This window comes from Nannobrachium achirus (genome assembly GCF_963921795.1).
Source record: "Nannobrachium achirus genome assembly, chromosome: 17".
In the NCBI taxonomy this organism is placed as follows: Eukaryota; Metazoa; Chordata; class Actinopteri; order Myctophiformes; family Myctophidae; genus Nannobrachium; species Nannobrachium achirus.
The window spans coordinates 17,782,997-17,808,241 of record NC_137824.1 but is presented as its reverse complement, the minus strand read 5'-3'; the positions used below and the strand labels follow the sequence as shown (position 1 = coordinate 17,808,241).

Genomic DNA, 25,245 nt, shown 5'->3' with positions numbered 1-25,245 from the left:
ATACTTATTTTCATATTGTTCTGCCTCAGGGCAGATTTATTATTTCAAGCAAGTAAAACAGTGACCCCTATTGGCAGGTTTATTTGTTGCACCCCTTACATAACCTCAAACAGGTGTAGTGAAGTTTCTATTCAAAGAAGGTGTTGTGACTTTGTTGATTAGCAGAGGCTCTGGGCATGTTGTTTTGAGAGTGCAGGCATGTTTTTGTCTCCTGTTGCATACAGACATGGTTTTGTCTCCTGATATGACTTTTCTTTCTTATTCTTTGAGTTCCTTCGATGCAATGCTGTAAGTAATATTTCTGCTTGTATTACTATAGGACATTGTATTATTTGAATGTTATGTCTGGAAATAGACAATGTACACAATATCATCAGAATAGATGAGTTATTTTTGTATGTTTGTTTTCACTCCATTTTCACCTATAAAATAAAAGGAGCAAGAGGCTAATCCTGACCCTTGTGAAAAGGGGTTTGGCTACTGTCAAGTTTGTGGTATCGGGCACCCTAACTGGGCAGTATACATATATGTATATGATATGTGTTACATCAGCTGTAGGTGTAACGTGAAAAAAGAGCACACCAAGCACAGTTGTAAGGTGTGTTTGGGTTTTTAACCTCCATTGTGCAGACAGGCGGTTAAAACGTTTTTTCTCCCGTGTGTATAAGCTGGTGTCGCTTCAGTTGACCTAACCGACTAAAAGCTTTGTCACACTGTTTACAGTCGAAAGGTTTTTCTCCAGTGTGGATACGCAGGTGAATCTTCAGGGCACCTAACTGACTGAAACTCTTGTCACATTCTTTACAGTGAAATGGTGTTTCTCCAGTGTGTGTACGCTGGTGACTCTTCAGGTGATCTAACCGACTAAAAGCCTTGTCACACTGTTTACAGCTATAAGGTTTTTCTCCAGTGTGGATACGCAGGTGAATCTTCAGGCCCATTAACTGACTGAAACTCTTGTCACACTCTTTACAGTGAAAAGGTTTTTCTCCTGTGTGGATACGCTGGTGACTCTTCAGGTGATCCAACCGAATAAAAGCCTTGTCACACTGTTTACAGATGAAAGGTTTTTCTCCTGTGTGGATAGGCAGGTGACTCTTCAGTTGACCTGACTGACTGAAATTCTTGTCACACTCTTTACAGTGAAAAAGTTTTTCTCCTGTGTGGATACGCAGGTGAATCTTCAGGTCCCTTAACTGACTGAAACTCTTGTCACACTCTTTACAGTGAAACGGTTTTTCTCCAGTGTGGATACGCAGGTGAATCTTCAGGTCACCTAATTGACTGAAACTCTTGTCACATTCTTTACAGTGAAAGGGTTCTTCTCCAGTGTGTGTACGCTGGTGAATCGTCAGTACATCTAACCGACTGAAACTCTTGTCACACTGTTTACAGTCGAAAGGTTTTTCTCCAGTGTGTGTACGCTGGTGCCTCTTCAGGTTCCCTAAATGACTGAAACTCTTGTCACACTCTTTACAGATGTGAGTTTTCTTCCCTGTCAGCTGTTGTGTCTTCACTTCTCCTGGTTCAGTTAAAGCCTTAGTCCACTTTTGATGACGGTAATATATTGGTTTGTCTGTGTCTCCTTGTTCCTGGCTGGTTGCAATTTTGGTGATTTGCTGGAAGGATTCTGAGGGGATCTGTCCATGTAATAGAGGTCGTCATGGCTCGTTTGAGATCTGAAGTATGTACCATCAGAACAGAGGACCGTAGTCTGGGAAGATTGAGAGCACACTCCTTCCTGGAGCGGCGGTTCATCAAATCTGCATCTATACATGGTCTGTGATAGGGACAGAGTATTAGGTTCTGTTGAGTAATGGATATATTTATTTTTCCTCTTTCTGAATTCCTGTTTTCTATCTCCTCTCACGACACAGAGTAAGGAGACTGATGTCTGTGGAATGAAGTGGATGCTTATACATGCTGAGCAGAGCTCTGGTCTGACCTCACTCACAACACAAACGGTTGCCTTGCATGCCTGACAACACCGATGTGCGCAGACTGCCGCCCCTCCATATTTGAGCATCGATATGACATCACCGCCATGATGTAATAGATCATTATGATGGAAGATATCCACGTAGATGCCATGCCCGTTATTAGACCCAGTTTATTCATTTTTACCAGCTTCCAAAGCTGGTCAGTAGATAAACAGCCTATTACGTCATCAAAATGATGTCATATTGCAGGAGATTTCATGATGTCAGAATTCGGGAGATTATATAATAATATATAGCATCACCAGTAAGACGCCTAAGGGCCATCTGTCTTGGCCATATATGGATTCTGTTAGTGTGGTTCTCCTAACAGGGCATCATCTTGGATACAATCCCTTTTATGCCCATATATGGAGATCCCTAACATAATCTCTTTTATGCCCATATATGGAGATCCCTAACATAATCCCTTTTATGCCCATATATGGAGATCCCTGCCCAGAGTATCTGACATCACTGTGATGTCACCTGTTCAAGCCCATATATAGAGATCCCTGCTCCGAGTGTCTGGCATCACTGTGATGTCACCTGCGATGTCACAGTGATGTGTCAGGCATTACCCGTCCGGACGGACAAGCTGTGGCGGTTTGTAGAACAATAGTCTGGTTGCAACCAGACTATTGTTCTAGTCCGGCCAAAAACTATGGGAAAAACGTTATGGTTCCTGTCGCTAGGTTAAGGTGCGGGCCACACAGAGCTGGATATTTCTGAAGCTAGACATTTCTTTGTGCGGTTGGGGCTTGCAGCCACACAAAGCTGGATATTTCGGCCACGAAACTGGATATTTTTTAAACTGGATAAATAAGTGAAGACACTGAAACACATCCGATTCACTGGATCCGTTTAGGCATGGAACACGGATATCTCATTATAGACCTCCCCCTAGTGGAGGTCTGGGGACTATTATTATTTTTTTTCAAGGCACTGTATGCATATACTTATTTTCATATTGTTCTGCCTCAGGGCAGATATATTATTTCAAGCAAGTAAAACAGTGACCCCTATTGGCAGGTTTATTTGTTGCACCCCTTACATAACCTCAAACAGGTGTAGTGAAGTTTCTATTCAAAGCAGGTGTTGTGACTTTGTTGATTAGCAGAGGCTCTGGGCATGTTGCTTGGAGAGTGCAGGCATGTTTTTGTCTCCTGTTGCATACAGACATGGTTTTGTCTCCTGATATGACTTTTCTTTCTTATTCTTTGAGTTCCTTCGATGCAATGCTGTAAGTAATATTTCTGCTTGTATTACTATAGGACATTGTATTATTTGAATGTTATGTCTGGAAATAGACAATGTACACAATATCATCAGAATAGATCAGTGATTTTTGTATGTTTGTTTTCACTCGGGTTTGGCTACTGTGAAGTTTGTGGTATCGGCGGGCACCCTAACTGGGCAGTATACATATAAGTATATGATATGTGTTACATCAGCTGTAGGTGTAACGTGAAAAAAAGCACACCAAGCACAGTTGTAAGGTGTGTTTGGGTTTTTAACCTCCATTGTGCAGACAGGCGGTTAAAACGATTTTTCACCCGTGTGTATAAGCTGGTGTCGCTTCAGGTAATCTAACCGACTAAAAGCCTTGTCACACTGTTTACAGCTATAAGGTTTTTCTCCAGTGTGGATACGCTGGTGAATGGTCAGTACATCTAACCGACTAAAAGCCTTGTCACACTGTTTACAGCTATAAGGTTTTTCTCCAGTGTGGATACGCAGGTGAATCTTCAGGTCCCTTAACTGACTGAAACTCTTGTCACACTCTTTACAGATGAAAGGTTTTTCTCCTGTGTGCATACGCTGGTGAATCTTCAGGTCCCTTAACTGACTGAAACTCTTGTCACACTCTTTACAGATGAAAGGTTTTTCTCCTGTGTGGATACGCTGGTGAATCTTCAGGTCCCCTAACTGACTGAAACTCTTGTCACACTCTTTACAGTGAAAAGGTTTTTCTCCAGTGTGGATACGCAGGTGAATCTTCAGGTCACCTAACTGACTGAAACTCTTGTCACATTCTTTACAGTGAAAGGGTTTTTCTCCAGTGTGTGAACGCTGGTGAATCGTCAGTACATCTAACCGACTGAAACTCTTGTCACACTGTTTACAGTCGAAAGGTTTTTCTCCAGTGTGGATACGCTGGTGCCTCTTCAGGTCCCCTAACTGACTGAAACTCTTGTCACACTCTTTACAGATGTGAGTTTTCTTCCCTGTCAGCTGTTGTGTCTTCACTTCTCCTGGTTCAGTTAAAGCCTTAGTCAACTTTTGATGACGGTAAGATTTTGGTTCGTCTGCGTCTCCTTGTTCCTGGCTGGTTGCAATTCTGGTGATTTGCTGGAAGGATTCTGAGGGGATCTGTCCATGTATGGGCATTTGGCAATAGAGGTCGTCATGGCTCGTTTGAGATCTGAAGTATGTACCATCAGAACAGCGGACCGTAGTCTGGGAAGATTGAGAGCACACTCCTTCCTGGAGCGGCGGTTCATCAAATCTGCATCTATACATGGACTGTGATAGGGACAGAGTATTAGGGTCTGTTGAGTAATGGATATATTTATTTCTCCTCTTTCTGAATTCCTATTTTCTATCTCCTCTCACGACACAGAGTAAGGAGACTGATGTCTGTGGAATGAAGTGGATGCTTATACATGCTGAGCAGAGCTCTGGTCTGACCTCACTCACAACACAAACGGTTGCCGTGCATGCCTGACAACACCGATGTGCGCAGACTGCCGCCCCTCCATATTTGAGCATCGATATGACATCACCACCATGATGTAAGAGATTATTATGATGGAAGAGATCCACGTAGAGGCCATGCCCGTTATTAGACCCAGTTTATTCATTTTTACCAGCTTCCAAAGCTGGTCAGTAGATAAACAGCCTATTACGTCATCAAAATGATGTCATATTGCAGGAGATTTCATGATGTCAGAATTCGGGAGATTATTATATAATAATATATAGCATCACCAGTAAGACACCTAAGGGCCATCTGTCTTGGCCATATATGGATTCTGTTAGTGTGGTTCTCCTAACAGGGCATCGTCTTGGATACAATCCCTTTTATGCCCATATATGGAGATCCCTAACATAATCCCTTTTATGCCCATATATGGAGATCCCTGCCCAGAGTATCTGACATCACTGTGATGTCACCTGTTTAAGCCCATATGTGGAGATCCCTGCTCTGAGTGTCTGGCATCACTGTGATGTCACCTGCGATGTCACAGTGATGTGTCAGGCATTACCCGTCCGGACGGACAAGCTGTGGCGGTTTGTAGAACAATAGTCTGGTTGCAACCAGACTATTGTTCTAGTCCGGCCAAAAACTATGGGAAAAACGTTATGGTTCCTGTCGCTAGTTTAAGGTGCGGGCCACACAGAGCTGGATATTTCTGAAGCTAGACATTTCTTTGTGCGGTTGGGGCTTGCAGCCACACAAAGCTGGATATTTCGGCCACGAAACTGGATATTTTTTAAACTGGATAAATAAGTGAAGACACTGAAACACATCCGATTCACTGGATCCGTTTAGGCATGGAACACGGATATCTCATTATAGACCTCCCCCTAGTGGAGGTCTGGGGACTATTATTATTTTAGACCTAGATATCTTTGTCGTGTTCTATGTGGATATCTGAAAATCTGGGATATATGAAATATAATTTCAATCACCATGATATGAGTTTTGTGAAAATATGGTCCAATTTATGTTATAATTGATGTTAAAGCAGGGTATGCAGTAGGAGGGGCTTGTGATCATAGGCTTCTGATGATTCTTCTTCGTGTGATTTATTTTCGGCAGGCTCAACACATTTACCCAAGTATCCCTGCGGTTGCACGTGACCATTGGCAGCCAATAGCATTTAATGGTACCCATTAAAATAATGATGGCAACACCCATACAAGGGCACAAAAAGCTTCATTTTCGCAGCATAGAAACCATATTATATATTATATATTTTTCTTTACAGTCTATAGTTCAACCACACTCACAATTCCCCGAATTGCATCTTTTCTAGTTAATAGTTAGACTAGTAAGACGCCTATAGACCAAGACGCCTAAGGGGCGTCTAACCTATCCCGTCTAATCAGTGTGGCTGGTTCTACAGACATGGATCTCCATATATGGGCATAAAAGGGATTGTATGTGGCCGATGTGGCCTCCATATGGACATTCCCATATGAAGTCCTGTTAGGGGAACCACACTAACAGAATCCCTTTTATGACCATATATGGAGATCCCTGTCTGTATAGAACCAGCCACACTGGTTAGACTATAGTCTATAGGTTAGACTGACATGTATATATATTGGCATTCACAGATTTTGGCTTAATATTGATGACATCAGGGATCTCCATATATGGGCATAAAAAGGATTACACCTATATACGCAGCCGAACGCAGTACTTGCACACTCTGCTGGAACAAGTAATTGGGCATCAGGGGCTTACATGATGATGAATGGCTTAACCCCATGTTATGTGTATAACACTTGGCTTCTCTGTTTTAAAGATTAGTTTTTTGGGGTCTTTTATACCTTTATTGATAGGACAGCAGACTGACAGGAAATGGGGAGAGAGATGGGGAGTGACGCGGCAAAGGTCGTCCATATCGGGAATCGAACCGGCGCCGCCGCCAGGCATCCATGCCTATGTGGCAATGCCTAAGTGGTATGCGCCTGGACCAGTAGGCCAGCGGGCGCCCCTAGCATCTCTGTTCTAAGGTCTGGCCCTAAAAACACCCCTGATAATGGCATTAAATTAAGGTCTGGCCCTAAAAACACCCTTGATAATGGCATTAAATTAAATGTGTGTGCACTGTGCGCGTTTGATCTTGCTCAGGGCCACCAAAATCTTGTCGCTCTTAACACCTGGTAAAGAGAGGTATCGTCTCTCCTGCTCGCTCTCTCTCTCTCTCTGAACACCGGCGCCTCTTCACTGCATTAAGTCAGAAAGATAATGATTCATACATGTTCCTGTCATAGTGTTTGATGAATTAAAGCCCAGTGTGTGTGTGTGTGTGTGTGTGTGTGTGTGTGTGTGTGTGTGTGTGTGTGTGTGTGTGTGTGTGTGTGTGTGTGTGTGTGTGTGTGTTTATTGTACTGTACTAGCGAGGTCGACATGTCCCTAAATGTACGCTAGAATTTGAGAAATAGATGTTGTGAGGACAATTTTCCTGGTCCTCAAAACACGACACGTCGTGAACTTGTAGATTGTGTATTTCCGGCTTCGGGGGTTAGAGTACTTGTTATTAGAAATATAAATGGCAAAAAGGAAACGTGTGGCATTCATAAAACTGCCGTCTTGGAACGTTGGTGTCCTCACAAGCATAGTAATACAAACGTGCGTGCGTTGTGTTGTGTGTGTGAGTGCGTGAGTGTTTCAGATGCGTCCGCTGGGCTGTGTCTGCCGTGCGCGCTCTTGACAAATGAAGGGAGCAGTGTCAGTTCATCTTCAGGGAGGAAGGGTGGTGGGGGTGGAGTGGAGGTATGGGTGGGGTGGAGTGGAGTGGAGGCAGGGAGAGTGGGGATGGGGGTGTCTCCATAAGTACACAACAGCAGCACGGTGACATTCTGTGATTAGAAGTAACAGCCCACCATTATCCTGGCCCCTGGTGGTGGGGTGGACCCCACACACCCACACACCCACACCCACACCCCCACACCCACACACACACACACACACACACACACACACACACACACACACACACACACACACACACACACACAGCCCGAGGTCATGAGCCAAAGGAAAAATGTGAAACTTGGATACGATGTATAACGCAGTTTGAATTATCTTCTCAGTGAAAGTCATTTACACTGCCAACGTTCCCTGTAACGTGCGCGCGCGTGCAGCCGTAATGTGCTGCGCACACGACAAATCTTTCTAGCGGAGATGGATTTGTGTATTGTAGTTGTAATTGTAGCACCTCAGGACCTAGCCCCACGTAATTACGAATAGATTTGTCCCGACGCATGGATCGGAAATGTGTCCGATGCTCCTTATTTGGTCATATCGGAATGAGCGAGTACGCCAGTCTACTGTGTTCACCGATCCGATACCAGCTGGTTGACACTAACGGTTGCCCGACTGCCTGTGGCAGGTAAATAAAACGTTCCGCCAGGTGGAGTTTGGTTTCGAGTTGCCCACGTTTTGAGTGGGGACAACAGTCTTTAGTTCGCTATAAACACACAATACGAGAGATCTGTCAAAACCAGTGGCCAGAGCGATGTCTCACCCCACTCTCTCAGACACACACAAAGCTTATCATCGGTCGCTGCACAAATGGTTTCCATCGCCTGACAAGTTACATTAGTGACTGCACTGCAGCTCCGAAAATCCAAGTTTTGGGCCATTGTGCACCAGCAGGGCTGCACCAAAACAAACACTCAACTTCAACGTTTGCAACGCATATGGAAAGTGAATGGAAAAGACGGAGGGTAGAGGATTTAATACACGTATTTTCTTACCTTAGAACTAAAGACATGATTACCCTGGCCTGACCACAGCAGAGAAAGTTTTAAATTACTGGACAGCAGTGCTTTATTTGATTTGTTCAGCGTCTTGCATCTCACTCTGTCTGTGTGTGTGTGTGTGTGTGTGTGTGTGTGTGTGTGTGTGTGTGTGTGTGTGTGTGTGTGTGTGTGTGTGTGTGTGTGTGCGTGCGTGCGTGCGTGCGTGCGTGCGTGCGTGCGTGTTTAAAAAGCGTTACTTCACGCTGTTCCCCTCACAGCTTTGTCTGTGTACCTTACCCAACTGCATCACCACTTTATTCCCCTCAATATAGGCCAGCGTATTCCCAAATGTCTTTATACCATGTGACCCCACACAGCAGACTACATGACATTAACCCTCTAAGGCCCGAATATAGAAATACTTGAAATAAAAAATTGAAAAAAATCAGATGGTGTTGTAGGAGTCCTATTAAGAGGAAAATGTAATGTTTTTTAAAAAAAAAATGTTTTTGTAAGGTTTTATAGCCATAAATCAAAAATCATAAATCATGCTCTAATTTACATATGGGGGATATTTTTCACAATAATAACATATGTACATGTTCTAGACATTCTAATGATCACCAAAAAAAATGTACTGGGCTACAGGCATTTTACTTATGTTTTTGTGAGGAATAGCTTCCATGAAAAAGTGAGATGTTGTTCGTCAAAACTCTGGAATGTCAGCGGGTGTGGCAGGTGTGAATGTCAGCCCCTGTGGGGGGTATTTATATGCAAATATTGTGGCCAATGGCATTGTAATACTAAACAATAGAATCCAATGGTGATGTTTAGGTGGTAGGGGGAGCTAAAATAAAATGATTTAAACCTTTTTTTGGATAAAATACAAACGTTGTAATATTACAACCGTGGGCCTTAGAGGGTTAAACCATATGTGACAACAACAAATGTCTTTCCCATCGCCACACCAAATGCTCTACTCACATCATATCCACTACTAAAACTTCATTTCTCAGTATAGCTAAACTATTGCTCTACATCTACAATAACACTGCTAAGCACACAGAAACCGTTCACATGCCCAACCCAACTGAGCTTTTTTTTTTCCAGTTTAATAAAACCCACATAAACACTTATCCACTTTCAACCTGGCCTCCCTATTTGGCATGTGGTTAAATAGCCGCTCTACAAGCCCGCAACATCGTCACATCACGGTGCGTTGTGAGCTTGTAGTTCTGCTATTTTCACGACGTTTGTTCGACACTGTCATATGACAAAGTACAGCGTTGATAATCCGCTATGTGGACCTAGCAATTATTCAAACTGCAAATCTGGTTTAAATAAATATAAATAAAAATTCACAAACTGTCAACTGTATGAAATAAACAAATCAAACGAGAACAATCTGAATAGCTGGTTTCTCCAAATTCAACACAAAATGCCACTTTTAATGAACGCCGCAGACTCATGACAACTGTCTTTAGTACTTAGTAGAGCAGCCTTTTGTTATTTTTACCCACTGCAAATGTGACACATACAGCCAGACACCAGCTTCTGTTAGCATTCCTGAGGAAATAGCCCAGCTATTTAAATGGTTCTGGTTTGATTTGTTTATTTCATACAGTTGACAGTTTGTGAGTTTTTGCTAATACACCAGCTTTGCAGTGGTGTTTGAATAATTTAAAGTGAAACCACATACCTGCTGCTTATTATGCTGTGTGTATTATGTATTTGTGTACAGTATATATATATATGTAGATATCTTTAGATTTTCCTTTGACGTTTCTTTTTGTGTTTTTCATTCCAAATACAACACAATGATGGAAGCTTGCATAGAAATGGATTTCAGTCATAAATTTACACGTGCATGTGACAGCAAAACTGATTGTGATGTATAAAAGGAAAGGGGGATGCTTCCAAACAGAAGCACTGCAGGTGTGATGGAGGTCAAGGTCTCTCTCTCTGCAGCTCTCATCTACGGTGTCTTTTCCAAAAGTCTCACAGGAAGGCACAGTGCCATCTCTCTGTCACCACATCGCGTCCCTTAGGATGGAATTTACACCTTGACTCTTTGGATGTAGGGGTGGGCCGTTTAGCGGGGTGATAGGGGTTATGTGTATGCCTAACAATAGAAGGCTGGACCTGATATTAATCTTTTTAAGCTGTATGGAGGTCAAACGCGGTGTGGTGCCATGGGCGATGTCAAGCGTTCCTGGACAAACCGCGCTCTCACAGTTCAACTCTCTGTCTGGATTCCATTTCATGTCAAGGACAACAACACCCCCCACCCCACAAATTGATATTTATATTATGTTGCAGACCCCCATATGAACATATTTTGGTGCCAGGGGACCCTCATAATGGAAGATTTGTGTTGTCACAATCTTTCCAAAATATTTCACAAACAGGCTATTTTTGGAATAAAATAGTATAAAATAGGTGGTTAAACTGTATGTACTTGTACATTCCACTGGGTAAACCCTGGAACCTTCTCAATAACCCCTGGTTTGGGGGTGAGTGGGGGGTCCCTACCCACTTAGATAACCTAGATACCTTCCTAGAGGCCCGTTACCGACGTTATCCCCCCACCCCCTCCCTTCATGTTACTTACACTGGTGTGTGTGCGCGTGTACCGTGCCGTGTTGTCTTTACATGGGGAAGCGTAATGTAATACAAAACGCCAGATCGGCAGAGGTAGATAAGCCTCTGTTTTTAGGCGGAGTGGAGCGCGGGGAGACAGAGGCGTTGGGTTTCTCTGCTGTTGACAAGAAACATGCGTGGGACATTTCTCCTGTGGTCAGCCGGGCACGTTGCACAAACCTCCTATCTCCATACAGTATGTCAACATTTTCCCCCCAGAAATCAAGTCAACGCCTTACTTCTTCACACCACAGTGTCATGCAAAGGTAGCAAAAAACAACAGACGATCTTGTGAGTCTTTTTTACATACAAGGTTTCTGCCAGACAGTGACGACACGCTCTGTGGTCAGAAAGAGCAGCTTATGTCCACAAACTGCTCTGCTGTCTGCTCTACTGTCCTGTCCACACAATACCGTGCTGTACTGTCCTGTCCACAGTACTTTACTGTCCATAGTGAGTGCGATACTGTCCACAATACCAGAGACGTGCAGAGAATGTTAGAAAGGCAGGGGCAAAAATGTCTAAAAGGGCCTTTTGGTGGAAATATCGAAAACAGCAGACCTCCAAGCTCACAACGCGTCGCACTGTGCGCTCGCTTGGAGGTCGGCTATTTTCAGTGCTTGATACCACACTGAACTAAAGCATAACCAAGTCAATACTGGAGACGTGGCGTAACGGCATGGATTTCTACACAGAGAGGGCAATTCTTTCAACTTAAGATGTGGCATTCAAATTCAGGAGAGTTTGGACGAGGTAATTCTCTTGAACGCTGCCTTCAGGTATGGCATGGGAAAGAGGGCATTTGCATTTCTTTCACCATAGTGAAAACTACATTCATGGTCTGGAGAGGGCACTTCTTACAGACGGATAAAAGGGCAGGGGCTCAAGCCCCCCCTTTGATGTCTAAGTCCTGTCCACTCCACAGTATTGTCCTGTCCTGTCCTGTCTACCGCCTACTGCAGGGTTCCCCAATTAGTTTTCCTCAAGGGCCGAATTATGTCTAGGGTACCAAGCAGAGGGCCACAACATTGCAGGGGGCGACGGTGGCGTTCCTGCTACTCCAGCGACAGTTTTCGTCGTTGTCGGGTGAAAATCTTGTATGTCCAAAACCGTTCGTTTTGAATTTATCATATTAAAAATGATTTAAACTAGTGAAAACAGCCGATCTACAAGCACACAACGCCTCGCACCGCGAGGCGTTGTGTGCTTGTAGATCGGCTGTTTTCACTACTTTTGTGCGACGGCCTTGTATGATTTGCGAAAGAACGTAGAAATTTGGAGATACGAGATTTCCACCCGACAACAACGATATACTAGTGTTGTTGCTGCTCTTATACCACCATTATACACCATTATTACTGGGAAGTTGGTGTGGGCCAGACAGTAGCCGCCGGGCCGCCTATTGGGGAACCCTGCTATACAGTACAGTACAGTATAGTATAGCACTATACAGGCTATTCGTTTTGCCTCCATGGTCCATGGAGGCAAAACGAATAGCGTTGTGCTCCGTTCCTGCCTGGTTTTAACGCTGCATCTAATACTCCATCTATGTCCTGCTACCTCTACTCTCTCTATGCCTCCTGTTTGCTGCTGTGTGCCGTCTCTCTTTCTGCCTCTCTCCCCTGTTTATTCTCTCTCTCTCTTTTCTCCCTCTCTCACACTTTTCTCTCCATTTCTCTCACGCTATTTTCTCTCTCCGCCCTTTTCTCCCTTTCTCTTTCCCCCCGCTCTCTACCCATTTTGCTCCCTCTCCCATCTCTCCCTCTCTCTCTCTCTCTCTCCCTCTCTCTCTCTCTCTCTCCCCGTCACGGGAGTAATGTAGGTCTGTAAATGAAGCGGCCTGAACCTCCATCTCGGGCTGCCAGGGATCGATATGTGCTGTTCAGCATCGGGGTGGGGGGTGGTGGGATGTGGTGGTGGGGGGGTGCAGGATGCTCTGAGCCTGCCTCCTCACCGGGGAGAGAGAGGAGAGGGCAGGCTGCAACCCCTCCTCACGTGTAAACACGCCACACCGGGCCGCAATAATTCAGCCGTTTTATTGCCCCGCGTTTACTAGATGGTTTGAGCGCCAAACAATAACAGATGTAGCGGCCGGTTTGACACAGTGCCCCGTGGCTCGGGCCATGTCTCTTTAAAGGTGCCGTGAAACACCACAGGCTGATGTTGCAGTTGGTTTCCCACTTCAGGTTAGAAAATATATAAAAAACGACTGCAGATTTAAAAAGAAAACATGGCAGACTAGTAAGTACAGCTGCAGCCAAAACATTGATTTTCATACATGGTTTTTCAGAGCCTTGGGGCATGCCGATGTGCAAGCATGATAGACATTATTGACACACATGGCATGTGTTAGATATCTACACCCATTATTAATTTGATTAGCTGCAGCTGTGTGGCTTTGCTCTACATCGCACTGTACTATAAGGTTTTTACTTGAGTAAAGGAAGCAATATAACAAGCTTGATAAGCCCAAAGCTTATTGATACCGGGTAATCAATAAATCTGTTATCGGGAGCTACTCTTGTTTAGGGCTCTATCCCTATAACAATCTAAAAATAATATTTCTATGTGCAGTATGGGCAGCAGTGGCTCAGAAGGTACAGTAGAACGGTCTCGTAATCCGAAGGTTCCAGGTTCGATCCCCGGCTCCTCCTGGCTAAGTGTCCTTGAGCAAGGCACTGGTGAGCAAGTTTCTTTTGCAGTCGGTGTGTGGTTGTGTGGTGAATGGGTGAATGTGAAACACATTGTAAAGCGCTTTGAAAAGTCGGGAAGACTAGAAAGGCGCTAAATGTAGTCCATTTACCATAGGTAAAACAAACAACCTATGGGGGTCCTCAGAGCTACTACATAGGGGCTACCAAAGCTTCACACATTTGCTTGCAGATCTGAAGAAGACATTTGGTGTAGACAGAAACAAGAGCAGACCAAGTACAGAGCCAAAGGTCACTTTAAAATGAGTTCAACATAGAAAAGATGATGTGCAAACAAAGAAGACAATTCTTATGCAGTATGGAGTGGCGGTCCCTGCTTCGTCTCTCTGTCTCAGCTAAAGAAAGACAAAAATGTACAACAGTACAACAGTTTGTAGCTTTACTAGATTATGTGTGCTTGTGACAGCGAGTCAACAACCAGCTGAAAGCAGGCAAACAACATCATGGCACGGCCAAAAGTATACGCAAAGCGCTGATCGTAAAAGCAAAGCGGTGCGGTGCAAAATTGAACGGCCAAAAATATATATAGAAAAGATGAACACAAGGACCACTGGATGCGAAAAAATATATAGCGTATGCCCAAGAAAAAAAAGGAAGCCAAAAAGCGCCACAGTAAGCCAGCCAATCTAAGCCCAAAAAAGGCCCAACCCAAAATAAATTGCAATATTAATGTGACATAGTTTTTATTGGTCAAAATACCCTCCTGCATCATATATTAAAAGTTGTGAATTATATATTTAGTGGATCATTGTAAATTCAGGGGGTTCAAGTTTGGGTCTCATTCACTTACTATACAGGAAAAAAATCTTCTTTAAGTAGCATGTGAGGGGTCTAACTAGGGGTTTTTCATGATTCTGAATCCATTGCAAGCATTTGTTTTGCACGAAAAACATTCCTTGGGCTAAAAATGGACCCCACAAAACTGTGAAAAGTGATGACTCAATCATAGTTTTGTGGGACCCATGTTGTTTTGGGGGTCTCGGGTCATGGCTCGCTGTAATAGAATTATGCCCTCGATACACATGGTAACATGTGATCGTGGGACAGCGAGAAATGGCCCGAGGCAGAATCCATGCCAATCTACTGCTCTTGCTTAGGTTATGTAGTAGCCTCTATAGATATTATGCTGCCGCGTAGAGCAGTGCTCACTATATGTCATGCTGTTCGATGCTCTCCTGCTGCCTCCCTTCTGTCAATAAAGTATACTCAAACCTAGTGAACGTCTCCTGAACTTGAATTTACCACTAAATATGTAATTCACAACTTTTAACATGTTATTTGGATGACCCAAAGGATCATAAAAAAAAAACCTGAATTGATTACTATTGCCATTTCTTTTGGGTCAAACCACAGATTGACTGGCCTACAGTCACAGCACAGGAAGCACGGTCGGGTCGGTGGTGGCCTGTCTGGGCGTTTACCTGGACAGGTGGCCACGCAGGCGCTTTTCTGGACATTCTGGCCCTCGCACGACGTGCCTCCGTTCAGCGGAGTGGGGTTGGTGCAGCTGCGACTCCTCTTCTGCCAGCCACGCCCGCACACGGCGCTGCACGCCGACCAGGTGGTCCACGTGGACCAGCCGCCGTTCACTGTTCCGTCCGCCGCGAGGGGGGGGGGAGGGGGGGATGGAGGGGGGGACCATGGATGGAGGGAGGGAGGGAGGAAGGGACAGAGCAGCCAGGATTACCCGACATGCATCAAGGAAAGACAGAGGAGGGTAGTATATAAAGGCTGTGACTATTCCATTGTTTCATTATGATTCTAGCTCCTCGTATTCTTTCGAGTTAATCATTAAAAAAAATTGGAGTGCATAAAAATGTAGATTAAAAAAGGATTCATTTAAACTTTTTTTTTTAATATAATCGACTGAATCGAGTCTAATTAAACATGTAAGCTCTGCTTTGCTGTGCAACTGGCGCCACGCAAAAACACAGAAAACTGACGAGTTCGTATTTTCGGTATTTCATCAAATTACCAAAAAAAGAAAAGAAAAACATACTATAGATTTTTTCTTAGTTGATTACAGTATTTGACCCGTTTCTATCCTGTTATTCTCCATGCTCCTCCTCTATAACTACACATGATGGACTGACCACACACACACACATACAAAGCATCTGTGTAAACCTGTAATGTTACAATTAAGGTGACTATGCTGCAAACAAAAAGGTCTACCAATTAGACTTTTACAAAAAAAAATGATATCAATTATTTTAAGCCTAGAATCAAGCCACCCACTGCAATGAATCATGACCATAAAACCTTTGATTAGCAGATATCTACAAGCCCGTGGCGAGGCGTTGTGAGCTTGTAGATCTGCTATTTTCCACAAACGTAGCCAATGTTTGCCCAGTGTTTATAGCATAGTTTGTTGCTTACTTTTGAGGCAGTAGTGCTTTTCTTTCTTTTAGGCATTAAAAAGGTCTTAAAAGTCCTTAAAATGTCACTTCACTGGGTCGGGACCGACCCGCAGGTTGAGAACCAACGGGAGTAGACATATCAGGGCAGACTGAATTCCTGTTATTGCAGCTGCGACTGCAGTAATCACGCATGCTGCATTGCACCCCATGCTCCGTGTCTCAACCCGGCTATGGACACGTAATTGGCGCCGCACAAATTGGATCGTGGCAGGTGATTACATCAAATCAAGCCGGTTTAGTTTCTAATCAACGACTCTATTCAATCCCGGCGTTCGCCTGTGCTCTCAGGCTTTATACAGAGATCTCGGATTTCGCGGTCGCTGTCGGGCAAAATTGGGTAACCTTTCCACGTCCAAAGCCGTTACGTCTCAGCAAATAATGCAGTCCAATGAAGATGCTAAGGTTACACAAAATAGCCGATCTCCAAGCTCACAACGTGTGAGACAGAGAGACAGTGAGAGAGAAAGAGAGAGAGAGTGTCTCAACTACAGATATGCCATTTCAAAACGTCACTCGTCCTGACATTGGCAAGACAGTAGATTTCCAGGGGATTTGCAGAACATTGAGCTTTTAGATCAGCTATTTTTGTGGCCTTCTCTAGACTCTGAAGTTCAAATCTACCTATGAAGGCAGATTCTGCTTTTCAATGGGAATGGAGTGGTTTCTTGCCATTTGCAAGTTTCTGCAAAAATAAGCTCCATTCTCCATTAAAATTTGAAAGGCAAAACAGGGGAAGAAACCTGTGGAAAAAATGCATTTGCGAGGACATTAGCAGTGGAAGAGTTGAAACGGCACACCTGTAAGTCTCTCATTCGCTGTCCATGGTGCTGAAGAAATTCGCCTCGTTTTTTGACACCCACGTCACGACACCTTTGCGTGACATGCTTGTACAAGTAGGGCATTAAGCCAGTTAGGCCTAGAATTATTTCATGCTTTAACTATTGAGCTTAGAGATCTGCTATTTTCGAAAAATCATGAGGATCTATTTTCGAAAAATCATGAGGATCTTTGAATACATCTTTTTTAAAAGCAAACATTTCTAACTCAAATATTTGCTGCTAGGGGGTCCCTGATACAATATTTTGAGATGGGGTGTCTGTGGCCAAATACATGTCATTTTGGGGGTCCTTCACACGAAAAAGTTTGGGCACCGCCGACATAGAAACCTTAGAAGGATTCAGAAGACACTTATAGAATCGGGTCCAAAATATTCAAAGACTTGCACAAATTTTCATGATTTTTCAAAAATAGCAGATCTACAAGCTCACAGCGCGGCACTCTGTGAGCTTGTATATCTGTTATTTTTTAATAGCTAAAGCATAAAATGATGCGCAATGATGCGTACCCGGTCTAAACGTCTTAATTCATCAAAAAAAGAAAGACATTCGGAAGTTTTCCGCTCGACGGCGACGGTTTGTTGAACTGAACACGGGTCTTGTTCCCTCTTCTATGCTACGCTATACTATCTTGGTAATCCCCCTGCTCTGCTGCTGGTCGTGGCTGAATCATTTCCTCGCCCTCTCTCTCTCTCTCTCTCTCTGTGCGATTGATTACCCACCACAGCCAAGCAAATTGCCAGGCAGCTCAGGGCCTGATTACCTTCCTTTCAGTCGCACCGCGGCCACGTACGGCCTCGTTAGAATGCATCTCTGCCCTGCTCCTGAACCCCCGAACTACTTCTTATTATGACTTACAGGCAGCGTTAAGAGTTCAGCCAGGAAACCCCGCAACTCTTTCAAGTAGCTAAATAGTTCCTGGCCCTTGACAGGGTTGGTGGGTAGATCTATACTTGAAATATGGCCTGGAAGGTTAAGGAGTTCTACAGACGGACGACGGTTGCCGCGGGCTTTCTCGCTGGGGCCAGCGGGGATCGCACCACGGTGGAGACACAAGCACACTCGCTCCGTGAGTAAACGCGAGCGCATGCACGAACGAGCACGCTCGCAGGAATTTCACAGGACTGCGTCCACTCGCCTTGCCGCCCCTCAACTTCTCCGCGCGGCCCAAATAAACTCCCGCCTCTCATTGAAAATGAATTGATAAGGCGCGGCAACCGCACCCCGTCTGAAAGGCGCTTATAATTCATAAAATATTTGTTTTAAGTTTGGGCCCCAGGAGTCCCAGATGTGGCGAAGTGAAAATCATCAGCTTGCGAAAAACACAAAAAACTAAAAATACTCAAAATATTTCAATGAAGTTTGAACTTTTTGGGCTGCAGTAAGTACCCCCTTATACTGATTTCTGAAGCCAAGTACCCCCCTATCCCCTGATTACAGCATTTTGCTTAGAAAAAATTACATCAAAAGCCCAGTTCTCATGCCAATATGTGTCCCAATCTCACTGAGAGCCAGTCATCTCGGAAAGTACAGCTTTAGACAGGGACTGAAAATACCTTTTTTTTTTTTTTTTTCACTAAAATGTGATAAAGCCACTAAAGCATTTCATAAATTTCAGGCTACATTTCACTTAAACGCCAGAGCTTAACTCTGCATGTAAATAAGACTTTTTTTTTATTAATGTGAGAGATCGTCAGGTCATTTGCAGGTTAAACATTTATTTAGAACTTTAATATCTCAAAAGTAGTATTTCAGCATGGCATCATTCTATAAGCCATATCTTATATATCCCTAGCTTTCAAATGAAATGAAAAAATGAAAATGAATAAAAATCCAATGACTGGCTCCCAGCCAAATTGGGACACATATGTTCAAAACAAAACAACATAATGGCAAATAAACATCGCTTTCTATTCAATAACAGTAGTACTAGTCAAGGTAATAGGTATTGATGTAATGTGGTTTAACAATCTACAGATGTTCACACAAAGTCTGTCAATGTTTTATCATTGACCATAACACTAAAATACATTTTCCCCATTTCTATTTTTTTTCACGTACCCCCTGCAGTACCCCTGCGTACCCCTAGGGGTAAACGTACCCCCATTTTGAGAAACACTGCTTTACACCACTATAGCTGACAGCATGTGAGTGAAGGGTAATAACAGGGTCCTCTGAATGGTTCCTACTCGACTGTGATTTTACCCCCCCACCCCACCCCCCATTTAATGTCACAATGGCCATTTGTCATCTTGTCAAGTACAGTGTGATTGGAGTGGAAATGTAATGTGAGCAGCAGCCCCGCAATTTGTTCGGGGAAAAAAAAAGTTGGGTCAAACAGTGAAAACCTTTTGATTGACAATAATAAGAAGGTAAAAGAAGCGGGGCTGCTAATGGCCTTTTCTCTCCAATGGGATTGATTTTTTTTTCCTTCCACTTGACAACATTTCTACATGTGAAAATAAATCAAAGAGCGGACCGTTCATTCGACTGTGCAATAACGAAAAAAAAACAATCAATTGTTAACGAGGAAGAATGGCGCTCTCCGCTGGGCTAATTTAAATGTATGCACGCGCTTGGAGGCACATGCGTTCACACATGCACGCACACACACACCCTATGAGGTCTGAATTAATGTATTCCATTACAACTGATTCGCCGTGACATATTTCACGTACGCGTAAGTCCCGTTTGCGTCTGCGTTACGGAGCGTACCGTGGTGGAGCGGCCGCGCTGCGTTTGAACCTCAAAGAGCCACAGTGACAACCGCTGTCCATCTGGTCTGGCGCCAAGCGGATTTAATTAATGTGTTTTTTTACCCTGGCCGCCTCAACAGACACCGCCTAAACACACACATGCTTTCACTGTCTGCTCCAGAGGACTGTGATTGGGGGAGCTACTGTATGTGGGGTTAAAATCTGATAACGAGATTCTATTACCATTTTGTTCAATAGGCCACATAACGTAAACAAGTAAGTGTTTAGTGTTATACAACGATGCAAATAACTCTGTGAACGTAAAATAAGCAAATCAGTTTAGTTTGTTTTATGTAGAAGTCAGTCCGTTGTCTTTAATTTATTTATTCCATAACTATATTTCATCACAAAATAGGGTTTGTGGGGGACTTAAGAGGGCTCAGCCTTCATTAGGGGAGGCTTAAGACCGCCCCCTCCCCCGCCACCCATTTCACACGTTTTTTTCATTTCATCATTTCGTTTTTTTCTCCCCGAAAATAGCAGATCTAATGTACAAGCTTGCAATACATATGCTTGTAGATTGGGTGATTTCAAATAACAAGCCATTAGATAGAGCTATAATTGGTTAATGCACAGTTTGCAGTAACTTGTAACAAAACATCTTCAAATACTGAATTTGAATTAATTAGGAGTAAAAAGTGCAATGTCTACCTCTGTGGGCAGTGTAGTAGAAGTGAGAAAAGGACACAGGCAGTTAAAGTACTTGAGTATATTATGCATCAGTTACTCTCTCCACCGTTGCCCGTTTGCCTGTAGCAGGGAATTAAGCTGAACAGTAATGTATGCACACTGTAGTAGTGTGGGTGCCCAGGGAGTGCTCTGCGCACGGAAAATGTGCTGTTCCGTTGCATTTTAATAAAGGTCAGTGTGATTATCAAGAACAAGTAATTATTTTCAGTTTGTTGTTAATTCAATTTCCGTTTTCCGCATATTGGCTTTACCATAGGGGGGCTGACGTGGACATCTTATAGCAAGCCACTGAGATTGAAGTGTCCGTCTGCTTTGGTGGAATGGATGCTGGCAAAACTTTAAATTGTGCTAATGATTGAACAAAATGCACATCTTCTTCTCTTTGATTTATGCGGTTATTCATAATGCATGAGATGTTACTACGCTACAAGCTGAACAGATCTCTCTGGCGCCAGCGGGATAAAGAAACACGGAGAAGAGTCGGCATGTTTCCATCACATGTATACCAATCATGTACATCATTATTAGCAGCATCTTGCGAACCGTCCGTCGACGGTGAAATGACGATCGCAATAGAACAGAAAGCAGAGCGTACGGGACTCGACGGCGACCGTGTGGCGCTTGGGTAAAGGGTCCTGCCGCTCACCACCGGGGGTTTGAATCCTCCAGGGTGAATCTGACTCATATTAGCCGGGCGCTCCAGAAACAATTGCCAAGTGTTTCCCACAAACTGTGGGCTATTTTGGAATCCTTAGGAGACGCTTGTGGAAGGAGCGCTTGTTTTCAGTGACCACGACGGAGGCGCACCGTCTCAGGCGACCTTGAGCCACGTGAGATACCGCCGAGTGGGCGGTAGCGAGCGAGTCGCCGTGTCGAGCGTTGCGAAGGTCGCATGAGCCAACTCAGCACCGTCCGAGTTACATCTACTGGGGTAAAGAATAGTAAATCTTCATAACCCCGACTTTCGGCACCTCCGCGCAGTCCAAGTGAACACAGCGGAGACTCCCGACCTCTGTTGAGCCAATCACAAGCCGCGGACTCTAATTTATTCAGCCCTGTATCCTACGGATTCCATTATAGCATATTGTACATACAGAAAGGCAGCACTCATCACTTTACAAGTACGACTTGATACAAGGAGCAAGTTGGCACCTCGACAGAGTGCAGTCTAGTTTGTATAGCGGTTTCCATTAGCTTGTAATCCTGGTGATGTCACTGGTAGGTGCAATTTCGTTTTCTTTTAGGATTTATTTATTTAAATTGACAGACTTTTTTTTACCAAATTCTATTTATTCATTCATGAATTTTCGCTGTCTTTTAGGAGGAATACAATTCATTTTCTCTTCTTTTCTTTTTTTCTGACGCCGCTCGCAAATAACAGACAAAATAAAGCAATCTTGAATATTGAGTGAGGAGCAATTATACGAAGATACGGCTGAAAAATGGGTGAAGTGCTCCTTCAAGTAAAGGAAAATAAATTGGAGAACTTCTTCCATCAGAGAGAGAGAGAGAGAGAGAGAGAGAGAGAGAGAGAGAGAGAGAGAGAGAGAGAGAGAGAGAGAGAGAGAGGGACCACGTACAATAAATAACCTGCACTCGAGGCAATTTCACGTGAACACAGCCAGTGCAGCACTGAGTGTTGTTATGTGAGGCTGTTATCTGTTGGGGGACCCTGCCTGGACAGAGTGCTGGGCTGGTGGCCGTGGACCGCCCCCCCGCTACCCCTCCACCGCCCCCACATGATGAAGAGTGAAGGATGAAGATGGGAGAGAGATGATAACCCATTTTGGGCCTAGAATTATTGAATGCTTTAACTATTGAAAAACAGCAGATATACAAGCTCACAGCTGCGAGCTTGTAGATCTGCTATTTTCAAAAAATCTTGAACATTCAAATTCTTCAATTTTTTTTTGAAAAACCTATGTTTCTATGTCAGTGGTGCTCAAACATTTTCATGTCAAGGACCCCCAAAATGATAAGTATTTGGCCACGGACCTCCATCTCAAAATATTGAGTTCCAGGGACCCCCCAAAAGCAAAATTTGAGTTACAGATGTTCACTTAAAAAGTACATATATTCAAAGATTTGCACACATTTTCACGACTTTTTAAAAAAAAGATTTTTTTTAAATGATTTGCTTCTGGGTGGCCCCTGGAACAACATGGGGTCCGCGGGCAAATACATGTAATTTTGGGGGTCCTTGACATGAAAAGGTTTGAGAACCACTGATTTTAGAAGAAGGATTTAGAGGACATTTTATAGAATCGTGTCAAAGATATTCAAAGACTCGCACAAAATAATGTTTTCAAAAATAGCAGATCGGCACTCTGTGCCGCGCTGTGAGCTTGTAGATCTGCTATTTTTAATAGTTAAAGCATAGAATAATGGTTAAAGTGGTTCAAATCTAAAGTGACACAGATTTGCGTTGCGGTCTAAATGGCATAAAGCAGTCAGTCAGTCAGTCGTTCGGTCAGTCCACCTACCGTACACCAACACTGTGGCCGAGCTGCTCTTGCGGCGGGCCACTATATTCTTGGCCACGCAGGTGTAGTTGCCCGTGTCCGCCAGCCGCGCCTGCTTGATGATCAGATTATGGTCGTCGGTGACGAAGAAATTGGGGTCGCTCGCCGGGTCGATCACGTCCTCGTTCCGCTGCCACTCCACCTGAAAATATGAAGAAGAAAAGAAAATAACACATGTTACATACGCCGTTTCGTTTTTGCCCCTTTCTCCCCTTTTCATCTTTTCTTTTGTACTTTTTCCATGTCCGACATATTTGAAATTTGAAATTCCACATGAATATTACTTATCGTCGTTGTCGAGTGGAAACCTTGTATGTCCAAAACCGTTTGTTTTGTATTTATCATTTTTTAAATGATTTAAATTAGTGAAAACAGCCGATCTACAAGCACACAACGCCTCACGGTGCAAGGCGTTGTGTGCTTGTAGATCAGCTGTTTTCACTACTTTTGTGCGACGGCCTTGTGTGATGAAGCAGTGCTTTACTCTGTGAAAAGATTACAAATTTGAAATTTGGAGATACAAGGTTTCTGCCCGACAGTGACGATATTATACACTGTTGATGTTGTTTCTTATATTCTATTATTGCATATTGAGACAACGTGCGGGGAAGAAAAGAGGGATGCAATTGTAAATGTACAAATGCACCTTGTTGCGACCACAGGTCGCAGTTTAGTATCAGACCGTCACATCTTGACCGTATCTGTCTAGATAACGCTTGTCTTTTATTGTTGATTGACTGTCACGCTCTGACATCACTGTGATGTCAGAGGAACCACACATATGGGCATAAAAGGGATTCTGTTAGTGTGGTTCCCCTGACATCACAGTGATGTCAGAGTGTGACAGTGACAATCAACAATAAAAGACAAGCGTTACCCAGTCGCAAAGTGACACGTTGTGAGCTTGTAGATAGGTTGGATATTTTGATTTTAAATGTTTGTAAAAGATGATAACGATATACACTGTAGGTTTCTACAGTCAAGAGCTGCTACAATAACAGACTGGTTCACAAAGGGGTCCGGGAACACCAGGGGTCTTTGAGGAGGTTCCAGGCAGGGGGTCCCTGACAAAATGAGGAACAGTTTGAACACAGTTTGAGCCCCATTTTATTTTTTAGGTTATTCAAAAAACAGGAGATCAATAAGCTGACAACGTGCCCCATCGATTGCAGATCTGCCATTTTCAAAACCTGTTGACAAAGCCCCAGCCAAATGCAAAATGCAATCAATTTGAGAGTCCTCGACATGAAGAAAAGTTTGAGAACCATTACAATTGCACACAAAATCTCAGCCACAGCCACAAACGGTCACCGACGGACTTGTTCTCGAATGAGAGTTCATATTTTGATAATAGATAGACGTTACAGTACACCATGCGATACTCTCACACATTAAATTATCTATCAAACTAAATTATTTACTTTCTCATTTCCCCTTTATGTAGGATGTGTAGCTGAGTAGCTCTGTTTTGCCACGAAAATATTCAGACTACAAGCTCACAACACTTCGAATTGTCTGCTTTTATTACAGTTTGGTTGAATGCTTGATTCTGATTGCTCAGCCTCAATCGCTGAAATCATCAGTGTGTTATGTCTTGATAACAGTCTGCTCCGCTCTATAACAGACCGGTGCCTAATCAAAGGCTCAGAGCACCTGCTGCACTGCGTGAATGTAGTGCCGTATCCAACATGAAAGCCATGTCAACAAACACACAGTGTCATTTGCAACTAAATGTTGCTCTCAAGAATGTTTAAAAACATATTTGAAGCGAGAAATAGGCCAGGGGTTTTCAAAGTGGGTGACGGGGCACCCTGGGGTGCCGTGACAGCAGTCCAGGGGTGCCGCGAAATAAATAGCTAGAATTTATTTGGACACTTAAAACATATATTTAGTATCATTTTAAACTTGAAGTACGTTATTTTCAGTCAGTTATAACTAAAATGTCTATTATCTCAACCTTTTCCTGGCAACATAACCGCTAAAATATGCTAGTATAAATATAAGGTGCTGGGAGTGAAAATTATGAATATAATGTAGGAGTGCCTCGGATGAAAGATACATTTCTAGGGGTGCCTTGAGCGCAAAAGGTTTGGGAACCCTTGCAATAGACGAAGCAGGAACAGAAAATGGATTCTATTTGACCAACACTTCCTTGTTTACCATGGCGACCGTGTTGCACCGGGGAGACTCCCAGCGCAACACTTGTGGAAT

The 25,245-nt window shown here is 43.6% G+C and overlaps 1 protein-coding gene across 1 annotated transcript in view; it reads right to left on the bottom strand.

Annotated features, from left to right (window-relative positions):
- unc5a (unc-5 netrin receptor A) overlaps positions 1-25,245 on the bottom strand; it is a gene marked incomplete at both ends in the record, with an annotated part of 299,628 nt that overhangs the window by 140,967 nt on the left and 133,416 nt on the right. The window contains 2 exons of the mRNA XM_080746558.1: positions 15,232-15,399; positions 22,996-23,176. Of these exons, the coding sequence (XP_080602684.1) occupies positions 15,232-15,399; positions 22,996-23,176 (349 nt within the window). The remainder of the gene's footprint in view (positions 1-15,231; positions 15,400-22,995; positions 23,177-25,245) is intronic.